This window comes from Vulpes vulpes, chromosome 1 (assembly GCF_048418805.1).
Source record: "Vulpes vulpes isolate BD-2025 chromosome 1, VulVul3, whole genome shotgun sequence".
Lineage (NCBI taxonomy): Eukaryota > Metazoa > Chordata > Mammalia > Carnivora > Canidae > Vulpes > Vulpes vulpes.
In genome coordinates, this window is record NC_132780.1 from 65757210 (window position 1) to 65772540 (window position 15331).

At 46.5% G+C, this 15331-nt stretch overlaps 1 protein-coding gene across 3 annotated transcripts in view; it reads right to left on the reverse strand.

Moving 5' to 3' along the window:
• Positions 1-7577: 7577 nt before the first annotated feature.
• SMOC2 (SPARC related modular calcium binding 2) overlaps positions 7578-15331 on the reverse strand; it is a 160911-nt gene continuing 153157 nt past the window's right edge. For all 3 annotated transcript variants that reach the window (XM_072765897.1, XM_072765889.1, XM_072765909.1), the window contains exons 12-13: positions 11562-11599; positions 7578-9071 (exon numbers count right to left, since the gene is read on the reverse strand). In XM_072765897.1, coding sequence (XP_072621998.1) covers positions 9054-9071; positions 11562-11599 — 56 coding nt within the window. In that variant the 3' untranslated portion in view covers positions 7578-9053. The remainder of the gene's footprint in view (positions 9072-11561; positions 11600-15331) is intronic.

Genomic DNA, 15331 nt, shown 5'->3' on the forward strand with positions numbered 1-15331 from the left:
CACAGACCATGTGGCGGGGTCCACACGTCTTGGTGCTGAGAGCATCAGCTGCATGGTCACCGGGCTGCTCTGAGGCCTTTGCAAAGCCTCCAATGGTTTTTCTGTCATAAAACTGTGTTATACAGAAACTTCTGCTTCCATTTTAAGATTTTTTTTTTTAACTGTAACACACCAGAATCTTTCAACAACCACCAAAAAAAAAAAAAGAAAAAAAAAAAAAGAAAAGAAGTGAACACTTGGCTATTTCCTTCACCATGAATGAGTTTGCTAAGTAAGTGAGTAAAATGTGTTCTATCAGCCAAATCTTCAAAGGATCTATTGTTACAGGGAATAAAATAAAAAAATATTATGGAATTAAGTTTTGTTTAAAGTCTTAATACGTAAAACTTAACAAAGAGAAATTCATCTCTGCTGTGGTTCAGATTTCCTCATTCTGCTGAAATCTGCTATTAATTTGGAAATGTATGTTGGTTTCTCCTTTAATTTTTCATCGATGTTACCTAGCTGCATGTGCATGTCATGGGGACGAGGAGCTGGTCTGTGATGCAGATGCTACATCCCTGCAAAGGCCAGTGAGGGTCGGATGGACAAGTGGATGAGAAAAAGTCTCCAGGAATGACAGACACTGGCTCTCTCCACACGGTCACCCTGCACTGTCTGCACAGGACCCTCTTAGCTCCTCTGGCCTCTCCAACATTCCTGCCTGTCCCTCGTGTCCATCAGGGCTGCCAGTGCAAACACATTCACCGCCTCCTCCACCCGGTATTCACTTTCTCACAGAATCTGACCCAAAGTCACCTGCCCTCCTTGTTCACCTATAACTTCTCCAGTCCTGACGAGATCACAACCAAATGCTCCATATGGAGAACTTGTCATGGATTCTGACACATGGATAGGGACACTATAGGTGTCCCTTCAAAACCTATAGTGGAAACCCTGACTGAATGCTTAGTGCAGGGGACGGGTAGAGGACAGGATCAGAGGTGGAGGGGTCAGAAGGGTCAGTGGAGGGAAGGGATTTGCATGCACAAAGTGTGTCACCCACTAAAAGAAGAGGAAAGGGCACATCCTCTCCAGCGAACCCTGGGGAAGGAGGGAAAGATGTAGGCCCGGAGATCTGTGTGATGAGGGGGACCATGGAGGGACTGTGCCTGCAGCCCCAAGGTGAGAGCTGACCGGCTGCAGGTGTGTAGGGTGGGAGCTGGGAGCCGGGGAGCAGAGGGGAATGTGAAGAGAGTGGCTAGTGGCCCATAAAAGACGTGGCATCACCCTGGAGTCAATGAAGAGGCATAGTCGGGACAGAGCATCCAGTGTTATCCAACGACGGGACGGATCAGCACAATTGTAGTCGTTCCCCAGCCATGCTCTGCCACACGGGTGGAAACAACGTGGAGGACCCCGGTACCTGGCTTCACTCCAGGTGGAGTCCTGACAAAGGCAGAGCACTGTCGAGGAGCCCAGGACATTCGCAAAGAGGCGATTCTAAGGACGAGGCATAGAGGGGGGACCGTTAAGGCCACAGTGGCTGAGGATGGGGTGAATCTGTAGATAGGTTCAGGGCACTGCAGGAGTGTTTCCAGGAACCCTGGACGTGGGGTGCATGGATCAGGATGGAGACGGGCAAGAGCTGCCTCCGCTATGCCTCAGGGAGGACGGACTCACCGTGGAACCGGGGTGGCTAGAGAGTGAAAGTGGGAGCCAGGAGCTGAAACAGTGGAGGGAGGTGGGAGCCCAGGATGATGCAGGCACCACACTAGGGGAGATGGTGTGGGGGTAGCCCGATGTGGGATCCTCGGGAGTGTTCCCGCAAGGAGGAGGGTGGCGGGGGGGGGGGGGGCGGCTGTAAGAAGCAGGGGCTGGAAACTGCTTATCTGTAACCCAAGAGACAGACATAAATGTTCTCATTTTCCAGGGGGTTCTGAAGTCCAGGGAGGATAAATACCTGTCCAAGCTCACAGACCACTAGAGCATTCCACGGGGTCACACCCTGTGCTCCCCAGATCAACTGCCCACCTGCAGGAAGGACTGCCCACAATTTTTAGCATTTTCTCTTTGAAAATGGAATCAATCCCTGATTGGCTTTCAGCACATGTGAATGTGACCTGTGCCACATTGCTGTGTGAGAAGTGTTTCCGAAGAAAATTCTGTAACTGCAAAGAAAAAAGACGGGCCAGGAGCACAGCCGGTGTCCTTGGTACGCACCTGGGAACGTTGGCCTTAAGCCCTGGGAATGGTGCCTGGAGGAGGTGCCCAGAGCTCCTGGAACTGGGGTCCGCCTCCTGATCAGCAGGCGGGGGTCTGTCTTTGGTTGATTGAAAATGCACCCAATTTATAATCAAATAAGAATACCTTGGGCTCTCTGCCAGAGGATATTAATCTACGGGGCTTTTCTGCACCCTAAAGGTAGCCATCTGGGATCGCTAAAAGCTCCTCCTTTCGAAGTTCTATTTACATGAATGGTTTTGCTTTTAATCCTCAATGTGCATTTCATCAACAAGATGGGATACAGCCCCGTGCCCCGGTCTCCAAAGAAGCCGGCTCTGCAAAACATGGGTGTATTTAGCATTTAACGGAAAGATAAGTTCTCCTACCTTTTTTTTTTTCAAGCATGAAAGACCAAAGAACATGAAAAATAGCATGCCCGCTGCAAATTTATCAAATGGCATTTCTGTGTCAGAGTAAGCATATGAAAAATACAAAAACCAAAGGAAAAAGTTGATGTTAACTACGAAGAGACACCTGAAGATAATGAAAATAAATTTGTGGGGAAGAAAATATATGGATTTGATTATGAAGGAGTTATTTATTTGATGTGAGAACTGAAATACAGACAATTCTTTGGTAAATCTAACTGTTTGAAATGGTGACCTAATCATGACCTAATTTAATGACATAATTGGTGTTTGCTAAAAGTGTGATGTCTGCTGTTAGAAGTGTATCCTTACAGACACATTTGGCCTGGGGATTCTCAGACTTAAAGGAAGAATGGATTCATAACAGGTCTTCCACATAAGGAATCCTCAACAGCCCTTGTGAGTCTCTAGCGAATTTCAGCTGAGCCCCAGCAACACATTGCAAGCAATGGAGACAAAAAAAGCAACTTCTAGAAATGCAAAAAAAGGGTAAGATTGTTCAAAATTTGGTGAAAGAATGATCAAAGTGACTGACAAATATGGAGAGCTGTTGTGAGTTCGGAATGACACTGTGGGATGTGAATCTGTGACACTGCGGCATGCCCAACGTGAATGGTGGTGAGGCAGGAAGACTCCCCCTACCCCCTCTCGTGGGGCTGCGACATTAGCTCCTCGCTGAGAAGCTTCCCCATCAATGTGTCCCATCTTCTGTTATCACTATTTTCCTTTCTCTGCAATATATCCTGATAATCATAATAAATGACAGGTTATAATTTATTTCTAAATATTTCACTCAATAGATACACTTTCCGGGCAAATATATTTGGAAAAATAAAAAATAACTACACTAAATGTAGACAGATGGGGATGAAATGGAGGACATAGTCTTACATTTCCTACTTAAAATGTTCATGGAATAACGGGGTCATCTTCAACCATCTAAATAGTTTTCGAGCGCCTCTTTCATGTGATTATTATGTGCTTTGAGGAATGGTGAATGTCTGAGTACAGGCTCTGCGTGGGGGACCTGATGCAAAGTAAGTGGCATGTTCAGGAAGGGCTCCGTCGAGGGGCTGCAGCCCTCCTGGTTTGCTCCAGTTAAGTGGTGGCATGCAAGAACTGCTGTCCACTGCAGGTCTAAATGCTGCGACTGGGATGTTCTGCTTCTATTTTATTCCTCTTTCCCCAACTGGAGGAGTTCAGCGGAAGCCTCAGCGAGTACGTAGCCCAGCATCAGAACATCTGGAAGTCGCTGTCAGCAGCTTTTGTTTAGATGCAACATTGAGGGAGTCACTCTTGTTGTGCACATGGCCCTCCAGCTTACACCTGCCTGGCTCTGATCAGAGCGGGACCAACAGCTCAGCTCAGAAATGCTGTTTCCTTAATTTTTTTTTTTATTCAAGTGTAATAACATGCAGTGTCGTATTACTTTCAGGCGTACAATACAGTGGTTCAGCAATTCTGTATATGATGCCGTGCTCGTCACCATACACGTCCTCCTAGTCCCCTAAGTGCTATTTCTTTCACCATTAAAATAAAAACCCACTACCAAACCAAATCCCAACCCCATCTTAAAACACATTTAAATTATTTATGATATCTTACTTTTTAGAAATATGTTTCTTTTATTATAACAAGGCTCAGTTAATAAAATTACTAACCAAATTAGAAAGACCATTCTCTTCGATGAAAAAGTAAAAGACTCACCATATTTTAAGTAATAAAAACTGAGGTCTTCTATTATAACACTCAGAGAATCATGAATATGTGCCTTTAAACTAAAACAGTCAGCGTCTTACCCCAAGGCACACTTACAAGATCCTAAGAAGCAATAAAAAGCCACCTTTCCTCTTAACTACGGTAGCCACAGTTAATTGAAAAGGCGATATAAAAACAGGCTGGTGAGGAATATAAAAATTCCATCTTTTTCAACAAAGAAACAATATATTCAGAGCATAATTTCCACTTTAATTCAAGGAAACAAAATATTTGTCCTGAAGTTAAAAAATTAATAACAAGATGTATAAAACCTTTCTGCTAGGAAACACACATGAATTGAATTAAGTTGTCAACTTTATCAGTACTTAACCTCCAGACGTCCAGAGAAAAGAAGGTATTTATTTCACATAAAATATATAAGATGGAATAAAAATTATTATGAGTGTACCATTAAATATCAGAGGGTGGCTGTGGCAAACATCGCTGCCTGCCAGTAACTGCTTTCCCCTCGGCCTTCTCAATAGAAGTCCTGCTTTGTCCCTGGCGGCAAATATGCAGCTAAAGCTAAAGCTAGGGATGTAGATGACATGTGTCGGCGGCAATGACATTTATTGGAAGCCTATTGGCTGGGCTCAGGGAAGCTGTGAGGTATAAAATGTGCCACATTCAGTGGGCACAACCCTTTGCCTGTCCCCCCGCCCTCTGTCATGTCTGGTGGCCTGTGCAAAGACGTAGGAACCCTCAGGCAATATACAGGAGCAAGCCTCACTCTCAAATGGCATCAACCTGGCCTATGTGCAGTCTTTTGGCTCTGATGGGAGGAAACTGGCTCATATGCTTGGCTTTCTAGTCCCTGTTTCTTATAAATGAAGTCAGTTCCCAAACATAAAATTCCCATATTTCCATCCTGAGGGAATTTCTTTCTGTAGGAATGACCTGGCCTTTTTACCCTGATATGTGTTGTTCAGGGTTTCAGATTCAAGTTTCCCTGTTCTTCATACTTTCCTAAGGGGGGAGATTCAGAATCACTTGGTACAGAAGAGTCCTGACACGTAAGTTTGAGTTCATAATGCCATCAATTAAATGCCTGTTTTATACCAAACAGGTCACATTGTCAGTAAATGGTGATGCCTTCAGTTTTGTTTTTCCAGCATGTCTGTGCTCCTACTCTGCACACTGACATGCATTCCCTTCTGTATCTGCTCAGCTGCACCACTGAATGTTGAGCATTGCTAACAAGAGGTTCAGGAGACACTTGTGTGTGAGACTACAGTCCAGGTGGCAGGTCTTCCCTACCATAAATAAGGTTTCATATCCACACCCTGCCTTGGCCTCCTGGTGGGCAGCATGCCTCTTCCTGCCCTGTGATTTGTTCTGAGCCATGTGATGGACTCTGGCTAGTAGACATGAGCAGACAGGTCATAAACTAAGGCTTGAATGTGATTGTGCTTATTGGGCTTATTGGGCTTCAACCATAGCCATGCAGGAACATGCCCCTGATTGCCTACTGGGCCACAGAGAGTGAGGGAATGGGGCACACCTGCATCTAGTGTGAGGCACAAAGGAGTGTCAAGCTGAGCCCAGACTAGACTGCCAACCCCAGCCAACACAAAGCAATATGAACAAGAATAAACAAGGGCTGTTCTAAGCCATGAATTTTAGAGTGGCTTATTGACAGCATTTTAGTAAAAGAAGGCTAAAATAACTTTTTAGAATGAAGAAATACCAAAACTGGCTAAATATCTAATTAGTCAAAAAGGCTTTTTACAGTTTTGATCCATGTAGTATTATACGATTAGGGAGAAAACCATCATCATCATCATCACCATCCCTATCATTGCCATCACCATCATCACTATCATCACCATCACCATCATCACCATCGTCATCAGCATCACCATCATCATCATCACCATCACCATCACCACCATCACCACCATCATCACCACCATCACCATCATCACCACCATCACCATCATCATCATAAGGCCCTGACTTTAGTGCCGCATGCATTCTTACTTTCTGGGGCAGCTTTGTCGCTTGTGTGATGTCTCTGTCCCCTTGGCAGTTCATGATTATGTCAGTCATTTCTGTGCACTGATTCAAAAAAAGCTGATGACTTTCACTTTGATAACTTTAAAACATTCCAGATATAACATTTATGGGCATGATTTGTGAGTTGCTCAGTATACTTCTAAAAAATCCCTAACTTGGAAGTTTTTGACAAGGATGCAGGAGACCCTTTTTAAACATGAGCAGAGTAGGGGAGGGAGGCATCTATCACTAAAAATGACCTCACTTGGTATGTAAAGGAAAAGAGATTTCTGTTTTAGATTTGAAATCTTCACGCTTTGCAGCAGGAACCATCTGCTCCAGGGCATGCACCCTGGCTCACTACCTTCCATGCTCACCTGGACTCTCCTGCTCACCCCTCCTTATTGGAGCTCCTTCAGCAACTTGAACCCCTCACCCTCTCCTCCCTGCTCCAGAACTCTGTCCAGGGCCCACTCCATCTACGAGCAACCCTACGAACTGGGTTTCCCTACTCCATTCCCAGTATGGTCTTTCCTGCACGACTAACTTGCTAAGATTGAGTTTTACAAAGATCACTCTTTTCTGAGTAGAGAGTAAACTGTGCAAGAGCGAAAATCTTAGCAGAAGGCAGTAGAGAATTCTAAAGGAAGCATGAGTGCTTAAAAAGCCACAGCAACAGCCCAACTAAAATGTTTGGGAGCCCAGCCTGGGACGGGACATTGGGACTGGAAAGAAAAGGAGAGCTGGCCTCAGGTTTCTAGTTTGGGGCTTAGTGAACAGCAATAGCTTTAATCAAAATAAGAACCTTCTTTGTTCCTTCTGTAGCCTGCCACAGCATCTGGCAGCATGAGGTGTATTCGGCAGCCCTCGCTCAGGTCTTCGCGAGTGAGTGACTGCTTCCCGTGATGGGGCCAAACACTATATCCTTTGTGCCAGGCCAGGAGCAGGGCACAGTCCCACTTGCACGATCTTCACCCGGAGGTGCATTCCGCCACCCTCCCTGTTTTATGGAGCAGGAAACTAAAGCACAAAAAGTTTAAGTAACTTGTCCAAAGTCACAGCGCTGGAGGGGCAGAGCCAGGATTCATTCACTGCAGCCCAGAACTGCTGCCTTTGCCTCCTGGACCGAGACAGCGTTAGGATTCAGCAATTAGAGATGGCTGTTTGCCGGAAAGAAAACAGTAAGCAGGGTTTTTGATAGCATATTTTATTTGAATCTAAGAAAAAAAATGATTAAATTCGAAGTTCAGAAATATAAAGGGTTATCTAATAAATTTAGGATCTTAACTGTTTCTTAAACAATGATGACACACACTTAAGCTGGTTCTGTGGCTCCCAAGTTTCGGGTTTTACTTCCGTACGGTTTAAATAAGTAAGAAGCCTCATAAAATATCTTCATGCAGACGCACAGAGATCATTTTACATGACGTGTGTTGGGGGATTTGGGGCCGTGAAGATTGTTTTTCCAACCAAAAGTTGGAGCTGAAATAGCATCGCCGCTTGGCCCACACAGCCCTCGGACCGTCCTCCAAATGGCTCCATCGAGCCAGGGGACGCTTGCTGGGGTCCGCTGGTTGTAGCTGCGGGCCAGTCCTGAGGCTCACACTGTGGACATTCAGTGCCTGATCCTGCTCTCTCAAGTGCCACTCGGGTGAATTTCCTGAGGCCACCAGGAAAGAAGGAAGCTGGGGACCTGCAGGCACTTGTTCAGCATCCAGCACATGGCTGATTTGTGCTGGCTGAGCCTTCTCTAATGAGGACACCCCAAATTTGTTCAGGTGGTAATTTTACATTGCAATAAGCCCCAGAGTGGCCCGGGGTGGGATGGCTAGTGGACACGTGTAAGAGAAGACGCAGGGCTAACAAGCGCTGGCGGGGTCACGCTCTGACTAAATCTACTTCTCTGAACAATGGGCCTGTTTACGCTGCTTCTGGACAGCAGGGGCAATCCTCTAGTATTTACTGCGTGATTAATCCGAGCCTCAGGCAAAGCTCAAACAGAAGCTTCAAAACGAAAAGCAGCACACCAAAGAGAGGTTGAAAAAATTGTCTTTTCTACCAGGGCGCTACCTGGAATGATCAGATTGCTTTAGTGGTTGCGTGACTCATCGCATGAACGGGATCTCTGCACAGCAAAACTAAACAAACAAACACAAAATTCCAAGAAACAAACAAACCCATGCACTTGTTAGCTGCATGATGAGGACAGCAGCAGGTTGCAAACTTCTAGGGAAGCTTCCGGCGTAGATTCAAAAATGCTGTGGGCACAGCCGATCTCAAAGGAAGCGAACGTGGCTTGACTAGGAGTGAGCGCCCGGGGCGGGGAGGAAGGCACAGGGCGGGGACCGCGTGCCTGAGGCTAAGATTTCTACTATGTCAACATGTGTAGGATAAAGAAATTAAGCTCAAAGCCATTCAAAATACATCTCCACCAAGTACAGATTTCCAAGGTCAAAAGAGGACACATACATTGTATGTGATTAGTTTTCTGAAACCAGCCCTTCCATTTCACAGATTAAAGCAGTCTGTTTAAATATCTCATTTCTACAAAGTGAATTTACATTTAAAGTACAAAGTGCAAATACTATGTGTTTGTTTTTGTTTTTAATTGCTTTTTGGTGAGGGAGTCTCCCACATGTCTAGGAACCGCCTGGGATGTGTGAGCCACTATCCTTGCTTCCTTGGCTGAAAAAAAGAAACGGAGACATCATTAGGAAAAGCATCATTGGACATCCCTCCTCATCTGTGAAGACTAAGGCTTGCCTTCTAGGGATGACATAGTCGACCTGTTGATACATGGCAAAACCAATATATATATTTTTTTAATGCAAAAAGAAAGAGTGCTGGTTTGATATTTTTGGGCATAAGGATCAATAAAAATACAATGCAAACATTAAATTCCAACACTTCCCTCCCTCTCAGTGATTAGGAATATCAGAAAGACCTACTGGCTGAGAAACTTAACATTTGCTTTAAATATCTCGATTCAGTACATTAAATGTTCCATGCAGTCTCTTGTCACCTTGGATGTTATACAAGATAATTTTAATAATCTAACTTATGCTTCAAGTTTAATAAAGGCATCATTGATTTTTAATTTTTCTTCTCATCCTTTCCATTTACAAGTTTATCTCCCCAGGAAGAAATGCAACTTGAAAAGTTTATTTGCAAAAAAAAAAAAAAAAAAAAAAAAAAAGAAAAGTTTATTTGCTAATTACAGGAATTCTGCACCCTGGCTGCCAGTTGAAAGCAATTTGCAAAGAAAAGGAAAAGCGATCTACCATCTTCTAGATCTAATTTTCCAAGGGTACCAATTGATCAAGGGTACCGATATGAATTGATCCATGCATCTGCTTCATCATTTAAAATAATTAAACTTAAATACTTAGAAGGCTTCTGGGCTGGTTTTCCTCCCCACAATAAAAATACTAGTAGGTAGTTGGAAGAGAAAGGAGCGTATCTCCTGCTTGGAGCTAATGGGAAGTTCTGTTTTGATTTGTTGTGGTTAAAGATAAGCCATCAGCGGATTCCTCGGTTCTGGAAGCGTGTCAGAACTGTTGCAGGAGGGGTGCCTGGGTGGCTCAGTGGTTGAGCGTCTGCCTTTGGCTCAGGTCATGATCCCGGGTCCTGGGATCGGGTCTTGCATCAGGGAGCCTGCTTGGTGGGGAGCCTGGTTCTCCATCCCCCTCCGCTGCTCCCCTGCTCCTGTGCTCTCTGTCTCTCACTTCTATCAAATAAATACATAAAATCTTAAAAAAAAAAAAAAACTGTTGGAGGAGACGGGGCTGACATCCTAGCCCACATCCACGTCGGTGTGGGGGCACGGAGGCCCACCAGGGACGTGAGATCATCAGAAAGCTCCACTCACTGTCTGATCCAGTACTGGCTCTGGTATCATCCCAGTTCCCCTTTATCCAACGTTTCCTGTCTGGTTATTCATATAGTGAAAGATCCTGGTGCTCGGTCCTATTGTTTATTCTTCAAAGAAACATCTATGGCCTTCAGTCATTTTATCATGTGCAAGCCACAGCTGGCCTTGGCCGGGGACTTAATCCAAGGGTCACAGTTTACATCAATGGCTGGGAAGTCAGTCCCTATCCGAACACCATAAAAAGAGCTGGAGAAGCTGCTCTGGCTCCGTTTTCTGGGAAAGAGCCGGAGGGAGGCTAGCATCTTGAGCAGAGTTTATTCGCAGTGGAGAGCAGTGCATGTGTGGCAGTTGTCACTACTGCAGGCACCTGACCTGCGCTAACGGCTTTCAGGCCAGCTCTGTTCTAAAGCATAAGTGATTTGTGGTAGGACTTAAGAAGCTAAAACCCTAAACACTTGCTAAACAAAGAAAACCATATCACATGGCTTTCTTAATGAAATGGTTTTGAGTTACATTGAAGGTGTGCACTGGAGGTCTCCACTTAAAACCCACAACAAATGCAGGGCTTGCCTTAGGAAATGTCAACCAACATCAAACAGGGAAGACCAAATAAATTACAAATTGGCGAGTCGTCATAAGGAGGGAGGATTCTGCCTTGGCTTTGAGGGAGGGAGAAATGCATCCACACCTGTTGATCCTCTGGAAAATATTCTAGACTTTGGACAGGTGTGCATGGGGTGCTGGGGAGAGCCAGCACAATTATCTGCTTTAATTGCACCTGCAGAGACACAGGAGTCAGAAACACAGAAATATGTTTGTAAACACACACAGGCGGGAAACTGAAAATCCCTTTTGGAGCAGAAGGTATGTCTCATTAAGATCCCCAGATGAAAAGAGAACATTCACCTGAATGCCCAGAGGGTCTCCTGTCCCTGCAATCTCCTTAACAAATGATAAGAAATAAATTGCAAAACCCTGGATAATCGTTTGTAAAAAAAAAAAAAAAAAAAAAAATTTCCACAAAACAACCAGTTTTGAATTTTTTCTAAAAATATCAAAAATGATTGAAATTTCAAATAGAAAAAAAAAAGACAAAATCTTTAAGTTGACTTCACAAGTTGATGATTTTGATGGAATTTTGAGGCTATTTTTAGCCTCATGGGGGTATGTGTATGTTATGTTGCCTCGCCTGGATGGTTTCCTTTTTGGGAAGGCACTTTCCAAATCTACAGGACCCTAAGCTGTCATTGCCTATGATTAAACTGGTAAATTATTAATGCTAAAATACAGACGATAATACTCACCTGTCTATTAGAGGCGCTTTCAGCATTAGCTCTAGGGGCTAAGGGGGGAAAGAAAAAAGACACTATTAAAATCCAAATACTCATGAAAGTTTCAATATAATTTTTCAGGAAAAGATCAAAATCACTCTAAGAAAGTGTCATCAACTGGCAAACTTATTTACAAGAGAAAATGAGAATAGAGAGAAAGCACAGGTTATCTGTGGTGGCTTATAAATTCATGATGTGCACACTTCCTCAAATTACAGATGCTCTAGTCCAAACATAAAAAAGTGTTTCTAAACATTTTTTACCAAAGCTTGCAAAGCACAGTGGACTAACCCGAGACCTTTCTGACCCTGTGAAACTCTCCCAGGGGGTATGAGGGCCTAGACAGTGTGGAACACCAGATCTTTGACATCTCCTGGGTTTTTCATATTTAAATCATGAGAAACTAACATGTCCAGCTCAAAATAAGTTTTCCAAATCCTTGAGGGAAATGGAAGGTGGAGGGAGATGCCTGAGATGCATAGTGGTTGCCCTGTGGCCTCACGGTAGGAGGCTCAGACCCAGCCCCACGGTCACCTCCCATGTCCCTCGGGCACTCCTGGGGTCCAGCTCCTTAGCACCTGCCTTCCTCCCTGGCTCCTAGGATAACTGTCCACCTTCCCACCTTCCCTCCTTCCTCCCCTCTGGCTCCTCCCACCCTCCTGGCCCACTGAGAGGGCCACCCCAGCAAGGAGCCACAGGCAGCAACACCACAGACAGAAATACGAGACCACCAGAGAGAAGAGGACTGTTTCATAGCCACCTGCCTGGTGTGGCGTTCAGGGACAGTCAGGAGTGTTCACATGATAGGTAATAACCGCTACCGACTGCTCTGGGCGACCCAGGAGATGACAATCTGTCCATCAGGCAGTGTGCCTGGAAGGGACCCCGCTAGCATGGCAATTTGTTTGAAGGAGATAATTTGGTCAAAAATGAGCATTTCTTAATTGGCGAGTTTCTGTGTAACGGTCATTTTGGAGAATCACGAGGGAATGACACAATGTTCTGTGAATGTTTTTTTTCAGAGTTCTTTAGAAACATTTCCTTTCTTGGTTTTAGCATTTCTCAATAGTTCAGTTAATTCATTTTCTTTTCTGCCTTTTTTTTTTGCAATAGTGAAAATTTAGATCAAACCTTCCAATAACACATCCTTGGTGCAATACTTTACAGGCAAAATCTTGTGTAATATCGTAAAATAAGTGTGATTAGAAAGTACATGTGTGTAGACCCCACCTTGTAGTGAAACGTCTTAGTACATGCACGCAGGTGGGTATCCACACAGAAATATTTCAGGGAAAAGTACAGGCTCGGGTCTGATTATGTCTGAGAAAAATGGCATTCTATCTGGTTTTTATTTTAAAAAAATTTTCTTTTTAAGAATAAAACATACATTGCTAAGTGGTGAGTAAAGATGAAGGCAACAAGAGACACTGAAAACAGTTTGCATATTTAGAGCGTCCAAACTAACCCTCGCCTGAATTTTTTTTTTTTTTTTTTACTTCTCAAAAGCAATTTCAAGGTACACGAGGCAGGAGCAAGGAATGAATTGGAAATGAAAATAATAGTAGGAAAAAAGTTAAATTCCTCCAGGGAAATAAGTTGCTAAAGCAACTAATTATGAATCCAAATCCCTGATGCTCATTTTTGACCAAATTGCCACGTTTACCAAATTTTTGCTGGTTTTCTTTCTTTCTTTTCTTTTCTTTTCTTTTTTTTTTTTTTTTTGGAGGAGGTTCATCAGCCAACTCCTTGGTTGTTAACATGCTAGCATGACTGTAAACTTCAGACACATCCACCTGCACAGAGCTACCCAGGGATTAAGCCCAGCCCTGCAGCAGCTGGGGTTTCTGGTGAAGGGTGATGGTGTCAAGGGAGCCCATCATCGTTGTTGTAGCACTCACGCCCCTCCTCTGGGCACAGGTGGGGTGCACTCCAGCCCTAGCCCTGTGTGAGTCCAGTGTATGCAGACGCAGATGCCCAGATCGTGCTCAGGATGCTGCACCGCCTAGAGCATCAGCCCCCCTGGGAACAGGTGGGTCCCTCAGCCCCTGGCGCCCCCACCCTCCTGGTGAACGCATGCTTCCCAGGCCGAGCTTGTGCTCCGCGTGGCCCCACACCAGGGGCAGAGCCAGCCTCCGGCCTGAGCTGCATGATAATGGTCTGCAGCCCACAGGGACCCGGCGGGGACCCTCCAGGACCCCTAAGCCAGGGGAGATGCGCTTGGGGGCTGCCAGCCACGCATCACGGCCGTGCAGGGGTGGGGGGCAGCCTGGACACCTGCAGTAGCGCACTGTTCCCTGCGGGGCCAGAGCCCACGCGATCTCCACGTCCCAGGTCTGCTCCACCTCGGCGACCCGGGAAGGCGCTGAGTCCCGCCCTCACCACAGTCAGGATCTGTATTCCCCCCGTTGTCCATGATGCCTCCCGGGTAACCAGGGAGGTCACCCCACCAGGAAGGGGCCTGTACGGTCCCGCCTAAACCCAGTCACTGGGCCAGTCCTCTCAGGAGAAGGTATGGCAATCCTGGGGAGCCTCTTGGATGCTTTGCCAGCAGGGAACTTGCTGACCAGGTGAGCCGGTCCCCAGAGACAGCAAACAACTCACCTGGGATCACACTTCCCAGATCCAAAGCAGCCCATCCAGAGCCCCTGTGCGGCTCTCACTCTCTGGGCCACGAGCCCCCCACCCTCATCACCCAGGGTGGGTACCAGACAACCAGCCCCCTGCCCTCATCACCCCAGGGCAGGGCCCAGACAACCAGCACCCCACTCTCATCACCGCCAGGGCAGGTACCAGACAACCAGTCCCCCACCCCCATCACCTCAGGGCAGGTACCAGACAAGCAGCCCCATGCCCCCATCACCCCCAGGACAGGTACCAGACAACCAGCACCCCCCCCATCACCCCAAGGCAGGTAGACAACCAGCCCCCCTCCAGCAGTGTGAATTTGCCCAGTTGAGGCTCTTCTCTGGGCCGTCACGCAGCTACAGTGCCTGTCAGGCTGCCGCTTTCCCTGGCCGAGCAGGGTTAACCCGCTGGCTTCTTAGATGCCCGAGGGCCTGAGGTAGGACAGCGTCCCCAGGGCTGGTCAGGGTACCTACTAGGTCTCCCTCAACATCCTGATGGCTGCACCCAGACATCCCTCCCACCGAGACCTCCGCTAGGCTCCTCAGCCCAAGCGCCGCGCTGCCTCCCCGGTCCAAGGGCCACACTTGGCACACAGTCACAGCCCCGGTGCGCCCTCCCCCTGCCTGCCAACTGTGAGACTCTGAGCCTGGCTCCATTCCCACCTGCACCCTGCAGGGTGAGCCAAGAGGGCAGCCCCGCATCTTCGCCACTGGCCTCTGCTCCAGATTCTTCCAGGATGGCATGAGGTGCAAGCGTCGCACACACCCTGCACTCAAGGCTTCCAAGCAAAGCCTAGTTTTTCTAAGACTAACTTCTCACAGAGACATTAGCAGGGACACAGATCCAGCCTGGACCCCGTGGAGCGGGATGGTGGCAAATGACCATTGTGAAAAGAGCTAGGGACACAGGGACAAAGGAGAGACGGGAGCCACTGCTTCAGAAGCCGCCCCAGGGCCAGCTGCACAGTCAAGTGCAGACCTGGGAGGGCCTCGCGGGACACGATGAACTCACTCCCTGGACTCTACCCTCAAGCCTGGTTTCTCCTTCAGAGGTGTTACCGACATGGGTAGTAGAAGAACAGAATCATGAAACACTGGTGACGCCTCTGCAAAGCCTCC